This window comes from Phocoena sinus, chromosome 3, assembly GCF_008692025.1.
Source record: "Phocoena sinus isolate mPhoSin1 chromosome 3, mPhoSin1.pri, whole genome shotgun sequence".
Taxonomy (NCBI): Eukaryota; Metazoa; Chordata; class Mammalia; order Artiodactyla; family Phocoenidae; genus Phocoena; species Phocoena sinus.
Window position 1 is genome coordinate 12,354,836 of NC_045765.1, and position 19,431 is coordinate 12,374,266.

At 53.2% G+C, this 19,431-nt stretch overlaps 1 protein-coding gene across 6 annotated transcripts; it reads right to left on the reverse strand.

The window, feature by feature from the left end:
• Positions 1–873: 873 nt before the first annotated feature.
• Positions 874–19,049, reverse strand: NIBAN3 (niban apoptosis regulator 3). 6 transcript variants are annotated; one of them, XM_032625953.1, is made up of 16 exons: positions 18,553–19,049; positions 18,049–18,150; positions 16,616–16,746; positions 13,518–13,643; positions 12,775–12,889; positions 10,744–10,911; positions 10,041–10,156; positions 9,853–9,957; positions 9,468–9,630; positions 8,669–8,859; positions 7,079–7,237; positions 5,915–6,031; positions 5,727–5,834; positions 4,817–4,928; positions 2,764–2,847; positions 874–1,274 (listed from the first exon to the last, which is right to left on the reverse strand). In XM_032625953.1, exons 1-16 carry the CDS (start codon positions 18,737–18,739, stop codon positions 1,210–1,212), a joined length of 2,049 nt encoding a protein of 682 aa, XP_032481844.1. In that variant the 5' UTR covers positions 18,740–19,049; the 3' UTR covers positions 874–1,209. The 6 variants fall into 6 exon arrangements, 4 of the variants coding, with proteins under 4 accessions (XP_032481844.1, XP_032481845.1, XP_032481846.1 ...); XR_004349099.1 differs by lacking the exon at positions 874–1,274 and adding an exon at positions 5,517–5,625 and having other exon boundaries at positions 2,826–2,847; XR_004349098.1 differs by lacking the exon at positions 874–1,274 and having other exon boundaries at positions 2,810–2,847; positions 4,817–5,625.
• Between the last annotated feature and the right edge of the window lie 382 nt (positions 19,050–19,431).

Sequence of the window (19,431 nt, forward strand, 5' to 3'; positions counted from 1 at the left end):
TTTCCAGTAATCTAATGTGTTTTCTAATTCATCGTTTTTGTGATGCTCAGATATCTATTTATTAACGTGAGTGGTGGGGGTGGGAGCTCAATATTGTTAAGTAAAATTCAGGGGACAGATCGTGTGTCCTCAGTGTGTGCAAGAGACAGTAGGGCAAAGGTTAGGAAGTAAAGGTGAGGAAAATCTCATTCTCTTGGGGGAGGAAACCATGGAGTGTGCATTACCCCCCTCTGAAAGCTGAACTGAGAAAAACACTGGGGAAGTCCCTCCCAAAACCTACTCCGGAAGCAGCTGGAAGTCTTGTGATGTGAAGGTGCCAGGCTCCAGTGGACAGATGGCTTTTCTGGCAAACAGAGGAAGGCAGTAAAAGCTCTACTCTCAGCTGGGAAACCTGATACTGAGGTAAGAATTTGGAGCAGGTAAACAAACCCAAAGGCCCACAGCAAGCTGAAAAAAAAGCATCTGTGGCATATCAGAAAGTGTTACTATCCTTAATACACAAAGAGTTATTAGAGATCATTAAGAAAAATATAAATTCTCCTGAAGAGAAAAGTAGGTAAAAGCTATGAACAGGCAATTCAGTAAAAAAGAAAAGAAAAGAAAGGAAAACACAGAAGCACACATACAGTGGTAAAGAATCCACCTTCCAATGCAAGGGACACGGGTTCGTTCCCTGGTCGGGGAACTAAGGTCCCACATGCCACAGGGCAAATAAGCCCAGGCGCCTCAACTAGAGAGAGAAGACCCTGACGCCACAACTAGAGAGAAACCTGCGCGCCACAACAAAAGATCCCGCGTGGCACAACTAAGACCCGACAAAGCCAAAAATAAATAAATAAATAAGAAACACACAAACATATTAATGGTCAATAAACATATTTTCAGGTTCAATGTAGTCATCAAAGAAATTTTAAATAAAACAATGCACTCTGTGTGTGTGTCTATCAAACTGGCAGTTTTTCCTTTTATGAAAAGTCCTAGTGTTTGGAAAAGAGAATACGTACAAATGCTGCTGGTAAGAGTGTTAAAAGGCATAGCCTTTCTGGAGAGGAGTAAGGCGGAGGTGTGGGGATTATACAAGCCTTGAACTGGTACATATGCTTTGACTCAGAAATTCCACTAGTAGACATTTATCCATTGAGAATGACGATGAATGTGGGCAAAGCTTCAGCTCTGGAATGTCCCTGGAGGAGGCAGTGGGCAGAGTGGCTAGACCTCGGTGCTGGAGCCTGGTTGCCTGGAGCAAGTGCCTCTCTGAGCCTCAGTTTCCACATCTGTAAAATGGAAAGTGTCATAAGGATGCTAAAACATTTGGACACATCAAATGCCTGGCACATAATAAATACCCAGTAATTGGAAGCTTAGCGAGAATAATTTAATAGAAATGTAAAAGCACCCAGAAGATAAGTGGGCCACAGAGAGAAATGGAGGTTCACAGAGAAGCTCCTAAACACATGAGAAGACTCTCCACCTCATCCCCAATAAGACATGCTCATTAAAATGATGCCAAGACAACAGTTTTTACCCAGAAGATCTGGGAAATCCCAAGTCGGCTGACAGCCTGTGGGGAAATGGGCCACCTCCACACAGATGAGTGGGCACCAGGTGAGACCACTCTGATGGAGAGCACTCTCAAGACTGCTATTGAAATGACAAACATGCATGCTCTAAACCCTGAGATTTCACCTTGGGGGATTTACCCCTTGCATGAAAAGTATGTAAAAGGTCGTTCACTATGGTGTTAGCTGTTAGTGCAAAAGATTAGAAGCAAAACCCCATCATCAATTAGATTCTGGTTAAATAGATTAAGGAGCCCATCCACAATCCTTCATCCCCAGTTGCAAATCCCCAAATATTATGACACCCAGAAGTCTTTCTAAGATTGTTTAATCTTCATGTATCCCAGTGAGTGTGAATATTCATCAGTTTATCTGCAGCAATTGACTATGAGATGCTGCCCCCAATCAGCTAGGGAGTGTATTAGTTAGCTATTGCCACATAACAAACGACCCCCAAAGTTAGCCACTGAAAACTATACACGTTTATTATCTCAGAGTTTCTGTGGGTGAAGAATGTGGGAGCCGCTTAGCTGGGTGGATTCACAAAGTTCTCATAACAATGATACCCAAGGGGGTTGAGGAGCTGAGAGCCGCTCCAGAATACCTGCATCTGCCCTGGGTCCTGAACATCCAGATTATAAACATCTTGCCCACTGGTCCGCTTCTAGTTGGACCAGTTGCTTTCTGTCCCATTTCAGGGAAGTCCCCATGAAACATTTCCGTCTTAGGGATGGAGTTCAGGATCCCTGCACCACCAGCAGTGTCAACCTCAGCCCTACACACATTTACTGCTGCAACAAGGAGGTCTCTGTAGGGTCCTATAGTAGGAGGCCAGGCTGCCCTGGCCCTGAGCACAGCTCCATGCACCCATTGTTAAGGTGAACCTAAGGCTCCCATCACCACTATCTCCCCCACCAGTGCTGGGAACTGGTAGCCGTTGGGAGAGGCCCTATAGAGGCCTGGCAAGAAGAGATGGGACACAAATTCATATGCATGTCAGAGGATACCTCTGACACTCAGGCATACTCCTTGGCTCCCCATTGCCCTAGTTCACCATGAGCTTGGCCAACCTGGCCAAGTCAGGAGACATGGTGCATACTGTTCCATCCAGGAACCCACACTCACAATCCTCTTGTATAACCCACACAGGCCCCCCGACCCTAGCAATTCACTGGCATGGGCCAAGAACCTGTGAGGTCCCCACCTGTTTCTCCTTGGTCCCATGGAAGCTCCGAGCAGCCATCCAGAGTGCAGGACATGTTGCTGGCACCGAGGGCTTTTTTCAATTCTAAAATAAGAGATAGAGACTTCCCTGGTTGCGCAGTGGTTGAGAGTCTGCCTGCCAATGCAGGGGACACGGGTTCAAGCCCTGGTCTGGGAATATCCCACATGCAGTGGAGCAGCTGGGCCCGCGTGCCTCAGCTGCTGATCCTGCACTCTAGAGCCCGCATGCCACAACTACTGAAGCCCACGCGCCTGGAGCCCACGCTCCACAGCAGGAGAAGCCACCACAGTGAGGGGCCCACACACTGCAGCAAGGAGTCCTGCTCGCCACAACTAGGGAGGGCCTGCACGCAGCAACGAAGACCCAATGCAGCCAAAAATAAATAAATTTAAAAATAAAATAAAATAAAGAGATAGGGCTTCCCTGGTGGCGCAGTGGTTGAGAGTCCGCCTGCCGATGCAGGGGACACGGGTTCGTGCCCCGGTCCGGGAAGATCCAACACGCCGCGGAGCGTTTGGGCCCGTGAGCCATGGCCGCCGAGCCTGCGTGTCCCGAGCCTGTGCTCCGCAACGGGAGAGGCCACAACAGTGAGAGGCCCGTGTACCGCAAAAATAAATAAATAAAAATAAAGAGATAAACCGCTGGACACACCTGGATAAGCCCCAGAATCCCAGCGCTTCCATGAATTTTCCCAGAGAGGCCACAAGAGGGCAAAGCATGGAAGAAATGTCTCAACCAGGAACCCTAAACAAGTGGCTCACATGAGCCTCTCTCCACACCTGTGCCCATGGCAGACATTGCTAGCCGATCCCCACACCTTCACTGAGCCTGGATGCTAACTACCCCACCTTCCAGCACAATGCTTCAAGCAGACATCACAAATCAATTGAGAATGGAAACACCCCACCCCCCCACCCCGCCTTCAGTACATGTAGAACTTCTAGGAATGGAAACCTGTTTCTGAAAACTTTTTTCCAATCAGAGATTAGTTTTTTTCCATTTAAAATGGCCCCTATTCTAAAGGAACTCGGTTCTTTTTGTTTGGCCTCAAGGACACTTCTCACCCTTACTTCCTGGCTCCCAGAACACTGCTATCTCTGGGTTTCTCCCACCTCTCTGACTGCTCCTTCTGCATCCCTTCTTCCTCTTTGTGTCCTTCAAATCCAGGCTCTTTGGGACTCCTCTCCTTTCTCTCTACACCATCCCCAGGGTTGTGGTCCCTCCCATGCACCCAGTGACACCCCCGGCCAACAACAACCTCTGACTTCCATCTCACCCTCATGCCTGGGCTCCATCCCCCTGGTTGCTGCCCCTGCTCGAGTCCATCCTTTGCCCCCCAGGACCAGGCCCTCAGCCTCCTCCCTGGCTTCCAGTCTAGCCACTGCTGCCCTCTTGCTCACACACCCTCCGTGGCTCCCTATTGCCTGCCACAAAATGTCTAAACTCCTCTGCCTGTCATTCAAGGCCCTGAACGTCTGCCCTGGCAGCCTGCAGCCTCCTCTCGTTCCTTCTGTGTCAGCTGTGACATTCCCTGAATAACCATTACACATTGCTCATTCCCCTGTTAGTACAGGTCTCAGCAGTCATAGGCATTGGGTCAGGAAGGAACAGATAAGGCAGGAGGGAGAAGAGACAGTCAGGAGCCTCTTCCCAGCCCAGGAAATCCTAAGAGGCCTACCCCAAGTCCACATACTCTTGAGGGCTCAATGCCAGCCCAGAATAAAACATGGAGAGGTTGTTGAATGAGTAAAGGTAAATGTCAATCCCCAGTTTTTAAATTTTGCCTCCCTTCTCTCATCCTAAGAACTCCTGCATATCCGTCACAGCCCCACTCCAATGCCCCCTCCTTCAGGGAGCTTCCATCACTGCCCCTCTAGGCTCGCCCACCCCAGACCCCCTCTGTCCCAGTCCTGGCCCTTAGTCAAAGGACTAGTGTTCACAGGTAGTGAGAGGCGATGGGGACGCTGGTAGGGCTCAGTATACACAGCCAGGGGTCACCAGGCTCCCCTGAGCCATAGTGGGTAGGGCTCACCTCGATTGATCCTCTGCAGCAGGGCCCCCCGGATGACATCCTCATAAATACCCTCAATGGTCAGAGCAGGGCTGCCCACAGCAAGGACGTCCCCTTCGAACTCAGACAGCTCCTGTAACCGAGGCAGGTGAGGGGCTGGGCTGGAGGGGTGGGCTATGTGTGACATGGGTTTGAGCCCCAGCTCTGTCACTGATTAGCTAGGGAAACCTGGGCCTCAGTTTCCTCATCTTTAAAATGGACTCCTTGACTCATTATCCCCTCGGGTTGTTGTGAGAATTGGTGAAACAAAGCACATCACACCTCAATGGGAATAATGCAGGTGTTTCTGCTGGGACCCCTCACAGTCACTTCCTGCCTGACCCCTGATGCAGACCCCTTCACGGTGCCCCTAAGCCTGCGTAGCAAGGCCCCTGTGACCTCTCCCCTCGTCTAATTCCTACCCCATTGTTCGGTAAGCTCCAACCACACTTGCCTATTCTCTGTTTCTCCAACACACCAGGCACAGACCTATCTCAGGACCTTTGCACATGCTGTACCCTCTGCCTGGAACACTCTTCCCCAGGACATGGCTCATGCCTTTAGTTCACTGCTTCTCAAGCATCATCTTCTCAGAGACAGCCCCCCTAACCACTCAGCACCCTCACCATACACACACATACACTCCCCCTCTTCCTCCTCCCTTCTCTGAAGCCTGTATCACCTGCTGATATGTGATGCATGGGACCCCACGCCAGCTCTGCAGACACAGCATTGTCATGGGAGAAGCAGAGGGCCTCATGAAGGCCCAGAAGAGCCATCCAACCCAGCCCCTGGGCTCAGGGAACAAAAGTCTCTAATCATCAAGGTGGCTCTATGAGCCTCACAGAAAGATGCTTGGTTGTTCTATAGGACCCGTCCCCCATCAGCTCACCGCTTTGCAGCTCAGCTCCAGCTGTCTCAACACGAAGGGCAAGAAGATGCAGAGCAGCCAGCCATGGATGAACCGCCTCTGCGCTGAGCCACTATCCGACTGGAATTTCTGCATGACACACACGGCAACTGGTTTCACAACCACCTGAGCACCCAGGCCCACTGACATGCTCTCCCCGCAGACCTCACCTTCAGCACGCGCCCCCTGACTTTCTCCAGCTGCTGGGCAGCCTGGTCACAGTCCAGAGCCGTGGTCAGACATTGGTCAGCCAGCTGCAGGAAGGTGGCCACGGCGTCAGCCATGAGCTGTGGGAAGAGATGCCGGGATGAGCCCTGGGAATCCATGCTCTTTCTGGGCCCTACGCCTGCTCGGTTGAACCCTTCTCAGCATCCAGCCTGCCCTGACCAACTACTTCCCTCCAACCTCCTTCTTGTCCCAAGAAACAGCACTCTCTTCCTCTCAGGACTTGGGGCTCATCCATTCAGTGCCAGGATGCCCAGCATGGGGATCAGAGAGCTGTCCATAGTCCAGGCTCCTTGGCTGAGCACCCTTGTGCAGTATACAAACTGAACAACCGTGCCGGGCAGCACTGGGTCTTCTCAATCCCTGTCTCTTTCACTCACCATGCCCATTAGCACGTCCCAACCCCTTGGCTTTCAAAACACACCCTGCTCCTCTCCACCAACCCATTCTGGTTCAGACCTCCTCCCTGCCTCCTCCACTTCTGCCCCCGACAGCCCCTGCTCCCCAGGGCAGGCAGGGCTTTCTAAAAAACCTTGAATCTGGCCATGCCCCTCCCCTGCTCACACACCTGCTGTGATTCCTGTTGCCCTTGGACAGAGCCCAGCCCCCTGAGGCCCATACTCAAGGCCCTGACCCATCTGCTCCCCCACCTCGCTGGCACATCTCCCACATCTATGCCCTCCCTTGAAATCTACAAGCCAATGTCTCTAAACTGCTTCACCTTCCCCAAATGTGGACACGCTCTCACACCTCCCAGGGCTTATCCACACTGTTCCCTCCAGCCAGGACATGCCCCATTCCCATTCCTCCCCCAGCCGCCCCAGCCTGGCAGTCCTCTCCTCCTGGAAGCCTTCCCAACCCTGGAGATGGATCAGGTGCCTCCTCAGGGTTCCCGTAGCACCTTGTGTGTCCCCGTCACAGCCCTGTCCATCTTGTGTGATTACTGCCTGCCTGGTCATGAGCTCATGTCTGCATGACACTGGGGAGTCCAGTGAGGGAGGGCCAGGTCTGTCTGGGTCATCGTGGTCTCCCTGGCACACACTCGGCACCTACTCATTGGAGGCTGCCATCCTTGCCTCGCTTCCTCCCAGCCTCCCATTCACCCTTACCTGCTGTGCGAGATCCTGGGCCCCAAACACCAGGCTCTGTGTTCCAAAGAAGCCAAATGGTTCTGCCAGCTGCCCCAGGCGCCCCCGGCTCCTCTCCGCCTCTCGGTAGCAGGTCTGCATCAGCTCTGGGTCCCATGGCATCTCCCCAAATGAGTAAACCTGTGTTCCCATAGCAGTCAGGTAAGAAAAATACCACCAGCCAATGGAAGAGCAAGGCTAAGGACCTCATAGACAGTTCATGGAAGGAGAAACACAAATGGACACACATCCCACCTCAGTTGGCACCAAAATAATGCATAATAAAAGTAACTGTGAGGTATGGTGTGATGGACATAAAAAGGTAAAACTTGAAACAAATGATAACATGTGGTGCTGGCATGGCTGAGGGGAAATGGGCACACTCAGCCCTTGTCCCACCTGATGTTCTCTTTGGGCTGGATCCTGCGGCTGCAGAAGTGCAATAATCCAAAGTGGTATTTGCCCTCAAACTGCTCACAGAAAAGTTGGAGGAGACAGAGCGTAGACAAACAACAGTAGTGGTGAGTTAATACTCCTGCGAGGAGGGAAGCGCGCACAGCTGCAGAAAGGACCAGGGAAAGTTCCTGGAGGAGGTGATTATGAAATGGAGATGTGAAGATTAATAAAGGGAAACCTCATTTAAAATAAAGTCATGGGAGTTCCCTGTTAGTCTAGTGGTTAGGATTTGGAGCTTTCACTGTGGTGGCCCAGGTTCAATCCCTGGCCGGGAAACTGAGATCTCACAAGTTGTGTGGCTAAATAAATAAATATGAAATCATTAAGCTCTGAAAGGGGCGGGGGGGGGGGTGCTCTCGTGCACTGCCACTCCTTGCCGTCTGCAGACCCCAAACTGGAAGAAGGTTACTACTTTACCACTCCAGCAGGAGGAAGATTTTCTTCTTATGCAGTAACAGCCCCAACCAATGAGAAACTACCACCACTCAGCCAATGAGAAACTGTCACCACCCTGAACTCTCGCTTTCCTCCAATGGACTTTCCTTCAAAGCTGCCCCTCCCAATTTTCTCCTTCTTCTCTATAAAGTAATGTTCCTCCCCTTCGTTTGCCAGACTTGCCTCTGGTTTTGCCATAGCTTGCATGTCCTGAATTGCAATTCTCATGCTGCCCTCCCTTCCCAAAATGTTCTGCTGATAAAATAACTGGCTGTTTCATTTTAAAGGTCAACAGACACTTAACGAGTTGAAGGTTTCTTGGCACATAGTGTGCTCTCATTTAACATCAGAAGAAAAGAGCTGACTTGCGTGTTGCAGAATTCTGTCCCAGGGAATGGGGTGGGCTGTGGCCAAACAAGGCAACGGGAGGAGGAACAATTTGTGGGGAAGGTGTTACTAAAATGCTAATCTTGTCATCTTACTCCTTCGCCCCATGTTATAAACCGTGCCCCAGTGACCATAGCATACTGGACCACCATAAGTAAAATGCAGCTTAGAAGAAAGTTCAGAGATTTTTAAGAGAAGGTTTTCAAACAAGAAAGATTCAAGGTTCACACTACTCTTCTATAAAGTTAACACACTGCCCATAGGCCCGATGAAACAAGACCCACTGGACCTCACCTCCTTCCGCAGCCGGGTGCTGGAGGGGCTCCCACGCAAGTGGCGGGACAGGCGGTCCATGCCCTGGGTTAGGAGGGTCTGCACCGCCGTGAGTTCAGCTTCCACGGTGCTCAGCAGCGTCTGCGTGACCCGGGGCAGCTGCGCATCCACCTTCCTGCGCAGGCACGACTCGAGGGGACCCTGGACGTTGGCTGCGAGTGGAAGACACTGGCCTGGATCTCCTCCTCGAGGTGCTCCGCAAATTGGGAGGCGGGGGGCACGGAGTGAGGCCATGGGCTCAACAGGGTGAGGTAGACGGGAGCGCTGACTTTGAACCCCCTCCTCTACCCCATTATACAGAAGAGAAAACCGAGGCCAAGTGCGATGGGGATTGGCTCAAAGTTGCACACAGAGGCAGAGTTAAGATTCCAACTCTGTTCTCTTTGTTACTGAGCTGAGTGAGAGCTATCCCCGCTGTCTGACTGGACAACCCACAACTGGAGTCAGGCCTGATACCGCCAACGCCTCTGCCCCTCTCCCCACCCAGTCTTGGTTTCCGGGCTCACCAACTCCATCCCTGGCCTTCCCGCCTCCCAAGCACCCGCCCTCCCTCTTGACCCCGTCTAGAGACCTAGTCTCACCGCCAAAGCATCAAGGCTTCGCCCCTTTTCCCACTTAGGCTCTACCCTTTTCTTTTCCGGCCCTGCCTCCACCGGGTCCCAGACCTTGGACCCCTTCCCTTACACCCAAGCTGTTCCCCTTCTTCCTCTCTGGCTCCCGGCCCCGCCCCTCACATCCAGGCCACGCCCCCGGACCTCACCCTGCAGCCTCCCTAACACGCGCTCCCGCAACTTCAGCATCTGATCTACGTCTGGGCGGAGAGTCTTCTCCAGGGCGGCGAGCAGCTCCTCCTTTTCGGGCTGGAAGGCGCGGAGCCCAGTGGAGGCCCCGGCCAGGACTGCAGCGTGGACGGCGTCCAGTTGCTGCCCAGATCAGCCGAGGGGACCCCACACGGGCCAGGGGCGCGGTAGAGAGACGAGATGGGGCGAGGGTAGGAGGACAGAGAGAAGACAGACGCACAGAGATGGGCGGAGAGGTTGGGCGACAGTCGCAGGGAGGGTGAAGCTGAGCACCCGGGTCCGGCTCCTATCCCCATCCGCGGCCTCCCGCGTGTCCCTGCCCCACCTCCTCCACCCCATGCGTACCTTGGCCCAGGCCCAGGCCCGAGCGCGGCCGGCCCCCCGCAGGCGGGGCAGTGTCTGGGCTCTCAGCGCAGGCAGCAGCTCCCGCATCAGTAACGCAGTCAGCACCTGAGGGAGAGGTGACCATGGGTGCTTCCGTGGGCCGAGAAGGGGTCAGGGGTGTCCCGGGTGCGGCCTTGCGCGGCACTGACCTCAGCGTCCGAGCCTAGGGTCACGTCGTCGTCGCCAAAGTGGCCTTGCTGCTGCCGGTAGAGCCGTACGGCGTCCAGGAAAGCACGGGCGGCTGGGGCTTGACTTCGCTGCAGGACTGAGGGGCGGCTCCTCAGTGCCCGCCCACCCCTCCCCTGCTCTCAGGCTGCCTGGCTCCCCGTCGCCTGAGAAGGAAGCCCTCCGCCTCCTCGCCAGGTCCCAAACGGCTAAGTCTCACCCACTTCCAGACCTCTGCGCAAAGAAGTGCCCTCCGCCGGGAACATGCTCCCCTAAGTTTATCACCAGCCCATAAGGGGCCTGTGTACCATTTTGGAAAAGGCATCCCGGGCAGGCAGTCACAGCCCAGATCCCACTGCGGTCTCCAGTTGCCTCTCTAGTTAGGTACGTTTGTTCAGTCAACAACCTGCCCAGATGTGTCAGTCCTAACTCCTCTTCTTCACCTGGCTGGCCCCTCATCTTTTTTAGACCCCAGTTTGGACATCTCCCCGCCCCGATCCCCCAGGCTAAGCTCCCATGGTGCTGTGCCCTCATTACAGCCCGGGCCATGCACAACTGCCTGTTTCCCCTCTGTCCTCCCCCACGATCCATTTTATAAATAATGGAGAGGATCCCACAGCCAGCAGGAACGGAACCATCCGACTCCAGACTCTGCTCCACCACTGCCTTCCCTTTCCCAGGACCCACCTGTGCCTCGAAGCCGGATGCCGCCCTGCAGGGCTAGCCTCCAGGCATGCTGCACCTCCGCTGTGGCTGCAGAGAAACAGAGGTGCCGGCAGAAGGGGTGCTGCAGGAACAGGGGGAAACTAACAGGCATTTCCAAGAGGGGCTCAGGCTCTTCCTGTGTATGGTGTCCTGAAAGCAGAGGAGGTCGCATCTTCATTCATTCATTCACTCTAAAATCATTTGTTCACTAGGAGACAATAACCATGAAATGTGTAGAGAACCCTTACTTCAGCTCAGTCCCAGGAGGAGGTGTGCCCAGGGCAGACATCAGTAATCCATCCCAGCACTGTTTCCCAGCCTCAGCAACATGCTTAACACAGCAGCCCTAGGCAGCCACCAACAATCTCTCCTAGCTGGCATGTGGTCTGAGCCCTGCTTGCTGTGGGGTGCTGGAGTCGGCTAGGCCCTGGTTCAAACCTGGCCAGACCATTTTCTAGCTCTTTGCACAGATTTTCATCTCCCTGAAAAAAACCTCAGTTTTCCTACCTGCAAAATGCGCTAAAAAGTGATACCAATGACCTAGAACTGTTGGGAGGAGAAAAATTGAGTGAATTTATTTTGATGAATTAAATTGGAGTCTCCCAAATCCTCAGTGTTTTGTTCAGATTTCCAGAGTGATACATACAGACTGCAGTAAAATGCAATAATGCAGGGCTTCCCTGGTGGTGCAGTGGTTAAGAATCCGCCTGCCAATGCAGGGGACACGGGTTCGAGCTCTGGTCCGGGAAGATCCCACATGCCGCGGAGCAACAAAGCCCATGTGCCACAACTACTGAGCCTGCGCTCTAGAGCCTGCAAGCCACAACTACTAAGCCCACGTGCCACAATTACTGAAGCTCGCACGCCTAGAGCCCGCACACTGCAGCGAAGAGCAGACCCCGCTCGCCGCACCTAGAGAAAGCCTGCACAAAGCAACAAAGACCCAATGCAGCCAAAAATAAATTTAGAAATAATAATAATGCAGAAAAAGGTGGACGTCCCTTGTCATCCAGCCCTTCGATCGCAGCCCCCAGAGATGACAATAGCTGTTAACAGTTTGGGGGACATTATTCCAGATTTTAAAATCTGCACAAAGCTGTATGACGTGCTTTTTTTTTTTTTAACAATGTGGAGTTTTCTGGTTTATAACTGGCCTTTGGGCTCCTGCATATGTCTGAGACACCTTCAGAGGCTGCACAGCTTTCCTTCCTGAGGGTCAGGCTGTAATTTATTTAATCAACCCCAAAGGATGCGTATGTGGGTGGATTCCCATGTTTTCGACATCATCAGCATTTCTGCAGACGGTTCTTGTCGCTATATCTTCACCTGATTAAGCAGCAGGATAGCTCTGCAGTGAATCAAAAGGTGTAAATTCTGGCTCTGTCCCTTACTAACTGTGTGGCGGTCCTTGGCCTCAGTGTCCCCCTCTGTAAAATGGGGTGGTTAGTGACGGGGCTGCCTCCTGGGCAGATTCAAGGAGATGATGCAGGCCCTCATCAGATGCATGCCAGCCCACTTATGCTGCTCCTTACCTATTCAGAGAGAGAAAGAGGAGGAAGAGGAAGGGGAGGAAGGGGAAGGGAGGAGAACCATCCTGGAAACACTGGATGGACCAATTACACGCAAGTCTGTGCAATTTTCCTGCCCACCGCTGCCCATCTCCCCACATGCTTACTGACACCGTATTTTATTGTTTTTACCCTTTGCTGCTTTGATTCTGGTCTGGTGACCTAACTCCTTCACCCTGACAAGAATGGGTGTTTCTCTTTCTAGAGCGAGGCTGCTCACCCAGAGGCAATGCTGCCCCCAGGGACACTTGGCAATGTCTGGAGATATACTTGGTTGTCGCTCTTGGGATGCAGAGTGCTACTGGCATCTGGTGGGTGGAGGCGAGGGATACTGTTCAGCAACCTGTGAAGCACATGGTGGCCCCCACTGCAAAGAATGATCTGGCCCCAGTGTCAACAGTGCTGAAGTAGAGAAACCTGCTCTTGGGATCCCCGGGAGCCTTACCTGAGGGTTCTGGGCAGAGAGTGTCCAACAGATGGAGATATTCACTCTGGGAAGTCAGGACTGTGTACCCTGTCAGGACCACGGAGCCCAGGGGACGGTCCCCATTTTCATATTCCTGCAAAAGGCATCCAAAGAACCGTTTGGAGACAGGTCTAAACTGTGGCTTCCATATCCCAGTGTGGGATCAGGGGAAGGTTTTGGGTTAACTGGGGAAATCCTCCACCCTACCTCCCTGCCTCCATCCTCCCTCCTTCTGTCCACCCCTCCCTCAATCCCTCCTTCCTTCCCTTCCCCGTAGTGGAGCACCCAGCACCTGCTGTGCGCTAGGCCAGTCCCAAGTGCTATATGAGGACTAACCCACTGAATCCTCACAGCCCCGTGTGGCGTGGACCATCATCATCCCATTTCACAGATGCGAAAACTGAATCCCAGGGAGACAAGTGACCTGCCTGAATTCCTCAGCTGGAAAGCAGGGCACAGGCGGCATGTGCAAAGGCCTTGCACGGTTTCAACCTCAGCTCTGCTGATGACCACGAGTGAGCCCCTACCCCTGGCCTGGGCCTCAGTTTATCCACCTGGCACAGCAGGAGATGTTCGCCCACCCAGGGCCAAGCTTACAGGTTGGCCCTACTTGATGATTGAAGAAAGGAGGGGGGCTATGCTGGGAACCGGACCCCAAACCCACACTGGGGAGGGTGGGATGGAGACGCCAGAGGTAGATGGGCTGCAGGCCACTCACTCACCTCCCTGTGCTTGAACCACTCCAGACGGCCGTCCCCGCGCAGGACACAGAAGATTGGCTGCCACTGAGGTGGGTGGCCCTGCAGCTGGGTCAGGGGCCCTCGGTGCTCCCGGACTCGGGGCAGCTTCTGTGGGAGGAGGGGCGGGCGGATGTCAAGAACATGGGCCAGTGTCCCGGTGTCCAGACCACCTGGACAGCTCCTCCTGTGTCCCGGGTGCCACCAAGTACAGTCAGTCCCCTACATACAAATGAGTTCCGTTCCGAGAGCAAGTTTGTAAGTCCAATTTGTTCATAAGTCCAACAAAGTTAGCCTAGGTATCCAACCTACACCATCGGCTATATGGTACTGTACTGTAATAGGTTTATAATACTTTTCACACAAATAATACATAAAAAACAAACACAAAAAAATAAATAAAACATTTTTAATCTTGCAGTAGAGTCCCTTGAAAAGGACAGTAGTCCAGTACAACAGCTGGCATACAGGGCTGGCGTCAAGTGAACAGGTGAGAAGGGTGACTGACTGGAGGAGGGAGAGGAGGTGGGAGATGGTAGAACTGAAGGATCGTCAGCAACAGGAGACAGAGGGCAAGCTGCAGTTTCACTCACGCCTGACGCTGATGGAACGCCCATTCACATCTTTGGAAGTTTGCAACTTGAAGGTTCCTATGTAGGGGACTTACTGAACAGGTGCCTGGGCACTGCTGGTGTGGTGTTATAGTCTTTACTAAGCACGCTCACAGCCTGCACTTCCAAATATGAACTGAGGCAGACACTTTTGTGATCTCCAATTTACTTGCAAGCGGACCCTTCCCCAGTTGAGCCTCAGATGAGACCCCAGCCCTGGCCAACATCTTGATTGCAGCCTGGGAGAGACCCTGAAAGAAAGGACCCAGCAAAGCCCCATCTAGATTCCTGACCCACAGTAACTGAGATGACAAACGTGTTGCTTGAAGCACTGATTTGATGGTGTATTTTTACACAGCATAGCTAACTGATACAGGTGGGATTGCCAGGTCGTGGAGCAGGTGTAGTTTGTTTGTTTGTTTGTCTTCAGGAGTAGTTTAATGTTATGAGAAATGGCCAGGCCTCTGCCCACAGACCCCTCCCTCAGGCAGGATGGGACATCACCTTGTTTCGTTTTCTTTGTCCCTCTTCTCACTTCCTGGCCACCTGAATTGTGTGCGTGCGTTTGTTTCACCAATGGTCCCAGAGTAGCTCCTGCTACACAGTTGGTGCTCGGTAAATATTTGATGACTAAATAAACAGCATTTGTGATGTTCTGATTCTTCAGCGGGCAGTGGGAACTCAGGTTTATTAAATGATTCTCCATCTCTCTTCCTAAGTCTGAGATTTTTCATAGTAATAGTGTTAAAATGTTATAATAGAAATGATATACATAATGCAAATAGATAAAACTAGTATTAAAGAAAATGTTTCAACTGAAGCGAGGGGAAATCCCTCCACGCTGCTTGAACCCCAACGTCAGCTGTTCCCTGGCCCAGGGGGTGGGACCAGCAGGAGACAGAAGGTGCAGGTGGGGGCGATGCCCAGGCCCCATGATGCCCCAAGCGGGACAGGGGGAGTCCCAGGTGGCAGGGGGCTCTGTCCATGGTGCCACAGAGTCCCCCACCCCAGGGCAGGCACAGCTGGGAGAAGGGGTGTCCAACAGAGGAAATCTCAGAGCCCTGATCGGGACAGGGGACCCAGGCCCCTTGTAAGGAGTCTGGGCTCTGGGTTCAAATCTCGCCTCTGCATCTTGCTGGCAGTGTGACTTCAGTTAGGTCACTTCACCTCTCTGTGCCTTGGTTTCCTCATTGGTCAAAGACCCATCCCCTGGGCTGGTGAGAACTAAGTTGTACCGGGCACATGGAGATCCTGGACACCATTTGCCAGCTCAGGAGACCTTTGGAGCTGGGGCTGGGCAGCTCCAGGCTATTTTGTTCCATCGATAAGTCCTTCCTGAGCCCCTACTAAGTGAAGGCACCATGTGGGCACAATGGGGTCGGGGGAAAGGGGAAATAAGGCTTGGACCCTGTCCTCGCAAAGCAGAAAAATGGAGGTGGCAGACGTGTGAGCCCGGGCTGCGTCAGAGGAGCAGACAGACAGGGGTTCCAGAGGAGGTGCCCGACTCAGGTGGGGGTAACAGTAGTCAAGGAAGGCTTCTTGGAAGAAGTAGCAGACGAAGTATGGGATAGAATGGGGAGGGTGGCACATGCAAAGGCTTGGGCGTCCAGTGGGCACGCTGTGCCCTTGGGTGATGCACTCAGCCAGGCCACACCTTTTCCAGCTTCAGAGCTTTTGCATTGCCTGTGCCCTCTGCCTAGAATGCCCTTCCCACTCTGGGCTTCAGGTCTGGCTCCTTCTTATCCTTTACATCTCAGCTCAGAAGGACCTTCCTACGCCCCAGCTTCCAGCCCCCAACACCGCCCTTCATTTTGTCTTCCTAGCACCTATCAGAAGTTATCCTGCATCATGATATGTTAACTTGACAACAAACTGGTCATTTCCCCCAATTAGACTGTGAGCCCCGGAGGGCAAAGCGGGATCTGTCTCAGTCACTACTGTGTCCCCAGCATCCAGCCAGGGGTGTGGCATGCAGTAAATATCCAGTGAATGTTTGCTCGAAGAATGAATTTTGGGGACGTCCCTGGTGGCCCAGTAGTTAAGACTCCACGCTTCCACTGCAGGGGGTGCGGGTTCGATCCCTGGTCAGGGAACTAAGATCCCGCATGTCATGCAGCATGGCCAAAAAACAAATGAATTAAAAAAATTTTTTAAGCATTTATTATTATTTTATATATTATATATATTTATTTATTTGGTTGCGCCGGGTCTTAGTTGTGGCAGGTGGGCTCCTTAGTTGTAGCGTGCATATGGGATCTAGTTCCCTGACCAGGGATCGAACCCGGGCCCCCTGCATTGGGAGCTCGGAGTCTTACCCACTGCACCACCAGGGAAGTCCCAGAATGAATTTTTAATAGTCACCCCAGGTCGTGGCACCAGCAAGGACAAAGGTGTGAGGAGGGACCCTCAAACGAACGAACGGCCTCCCCAGCCTCGCCCACTCAGCACCCCCTCCCCCTTTGCGGCACCCACTTTGCTGTGCAGCAGCTGGCATCCGGCTGGCTCCTGGGGGCCCAGCTCTCGGGAGATCTGCCACAGGACCGAGGCTGCCAGCTGCCCGCGGTAGCAGGGCAGGAAGTTCCTCAGCAAGGTGTCTACCTGGCCTGCAGGGACAAAAGGATGGTGAAGTGGCTGAATCAGGTTCCCCCCAACCTGCCGGAGGTGGGGGCAGAACAGGCAGAGAAGCCACCTACGGATTCCTATCCACACCCCAAAGTTGCCCCAGAAGACATGCTCCAATTCCATTCACCCTTAACCCTCCATTGCCTGTTTTTATCCACATGGGAGTTGGTGGGGGGCGGGGGAGTTAAAGGATTCAGGCTTAATTTATAAACGATGTACAACACACCTTAAATGTATAAAGCATAGAAATGAATCAGTTTGACACATGTACACACCCGTGACACCATCACCGTAACCCAGATAAAGAACAGATCAATTGTACCTGAAAGTTTCCTTCTGCCCCTTACTGGGGGAGATTTTCAAAATCTTTTAAAAACCTCACCCAGCACAAGTGAACTTTCTGGGGTGATAGAAGTATTCTGTATCCTGATCTAGGAGGTGATTACACAAGTGTTAAAGTTCTTCAAGCTGTTCCTCTAATATGTGTGCACTTGATTGTGTGTAAAACACATCTATCTTGCTGCCTGGAATGTGGATGCGATGACTGGAGCTTCAGCAGCCATTCTGAGTCATGAGGTGACCTCAGGCACAGAAGCCACGCATGTTAGAACCATAATATGGAAGGGGTTGGGTTGTCTGACTTTTATCAGGCTGCCTGCCACTGTTGCCCTCTATAGGACAGAGAAACAAATCTTCATTTTGTTTAAGCCACTACAGAAAAAGAACATTCCAACACTTTGCAGAGTAGCTTATTGAATCCATTCATGTAATGACAACTTGGCCTTGTTTCTTAGTCTAGATCATGAGTCCCCCCTCCATATCCCCAGTGCCCAGCACACCGTAAGTGCTCAACTGTGTGTGTGGAGGATGGAGGACACTGGCCCTTCTTTGTCTCAAATCAAGAACTGTGACTTAGTCCCTGGGGGTCCACACTGAGGGGCCTACTGGTCCTTGCCCACCTGGGAGGATCATCCCACAAGATCTGGCTGGGCTTGGGGCACTTCCCACCTGGCCCTATGCCCTCCACCCCAAACCCATGCCCTGAGTAGGTTTACCAGATTTACCAAATAAAAGTACATGACGCCAATTAAATTTGAATTTCAGGTAAATAACGAATACATTTTTAGCATACGTATGCCCTCATGCAAAATTTGGGACATACTTATACTAAAAAAAGTATTCATTGCCTCTCTAGAATTCACATTAATAGGGCATCCTGTGTACCTGACAACCCAGCCCTAAACCCCACCCGCCAAAATCTCGCTCCTTCCCAGTCCACTCACCCCTCAGGTGCTGCTGCTGTCGCTTGTCCAAGGGGCTCGAGGGCCGCCCACCCATCCTGCTACTGTGTCCTGGGCTCCCCTGAAAGTGAAGCAAACACCCCCCTCCTCCCCACAACCCCCCAGTTCCTCAGCTCAGGGGCACCCTGGGAGCAAGGTGACCTGAGGGGCCTGGATGCTGCGGAGATCAGTGCCTGGGGTCAGAAGCCAGAGCATGGTCCTGGTGTGGTGTGGGATGCCTGCTCCCCACCCCGCCCCGCCCCCTGCCCCGCCCCACCCTGCACCTGTGTCCTCCCAGTTCCCCTGTGGCCAAGTCCCCTAAACTGGTGGTTTCTGTAGGGGCTGCCCCAGGTTGGGGGGGGCGCGGGGTGGTGGGAGACAAAAGTCCTAGCTGGCCTTGGAGGACGGATGCAGGGCAGATATCTAGCAGGACCTGAGAGCAGTTGGTGTGGGGTGGCAGGGAAGGGGGTGCTGGGCAGAGATGGGGCAGCTAAATCCTGTACCTACCCCTTGCCGGGTGACTCTGGATCCCAAGAGGATCCAGCCAGGCCCAGCACCAGGCTGGGAAGACAGAAGTGGACTGACACCCCGGGCCCCTGGGGTCAGTGCTGGGGTAGTGGGAGCGGGTGGGGAGCCACTGCTGTGCCGTGGACTCGTGGGCTGTTTCCCTTCGGTTCCTGCTTTGCCAGTCCATTCTCTATCGGCGCATAAACCCCTGGACTGGATCGGATTAGTTGGGTCTTCCCACTAATGGCACCCGCTGTTGCCCAAGCACGGCCAGGCTGCTTTCCTTCCAACTCTCTGCTTTTCTCAATCTGTTTCCGCTCAGCCCCGCCCCACTTCCTCACTCTCACATCTGAGTGATCAACCCAGACAAGACGTTGAAGGAAGCTTCACTTTCTGTGGTTTCACCTTGAAGGTTTCAATTCCCACGTGCCTCTCCCACCAGCCTCCCCTGGTCCCTGGAGCCAGGCAGAGCTGATGGGTGGGACATGAGCAGATGCACTCTGGGCCAATGCTGCAGTCCTGACGCAAAGCAGCAGCACCTCGGAGCATTCAAGGCTCTGAGCAGGACTGCAGCATGGCCAGGTGCAGAGGTCACGACTGGCCCTGGGTGTGCAACGGGAGCTCGGCCAAGTGAGTGGGCAGGGGATTGAACTGTATCCCCCAAAAGGATATGTCCACAGGTCACTATCAAAAAAACAGAAAAACAGGGGCTTCCCTGGTGGCACAGTGGTTGAGTGTCCGCCTGCCAATGCAGGGGACACAGGTTCGTGCCCTGGTCCGGGAAGATCCCACATGCCACGGAGTGGCTGGGCCCGTGAGCCATGGCCGCTGAGCCTGCGCATCCGGAGCCTGTGCTCCGCAACAGGAGAGACCGCAACA

What these genes read in the sequence shown, in the direction of transcription:
- NIBAN3 (XM_032625953.1), bottom strand. Translation starts at nt 18,739, where the DNA reads ATGGACTGGCAAAGCAGGAACCGAAGGGAAACAGCCCACGAGTCCACG. An exon ending in ACAGCAGCAGCACCTGAGGG is followed by an intron (nt 16,747 to 18,048) that starts GTGAGTGGACTG and finishes TTGTCCCTGCAG; the next exon opens with GCCAGGTAGACACCTTGCTG. An exon ending in GGGCCTGGGCCTGGGCCAAG is followed by an intron (nt 9,631 to 9,852) that starts GTACGCATGGGG and finishes TGATCTGGGCAG; the next exon opens with CAACTGGACGCCGTCCACGC.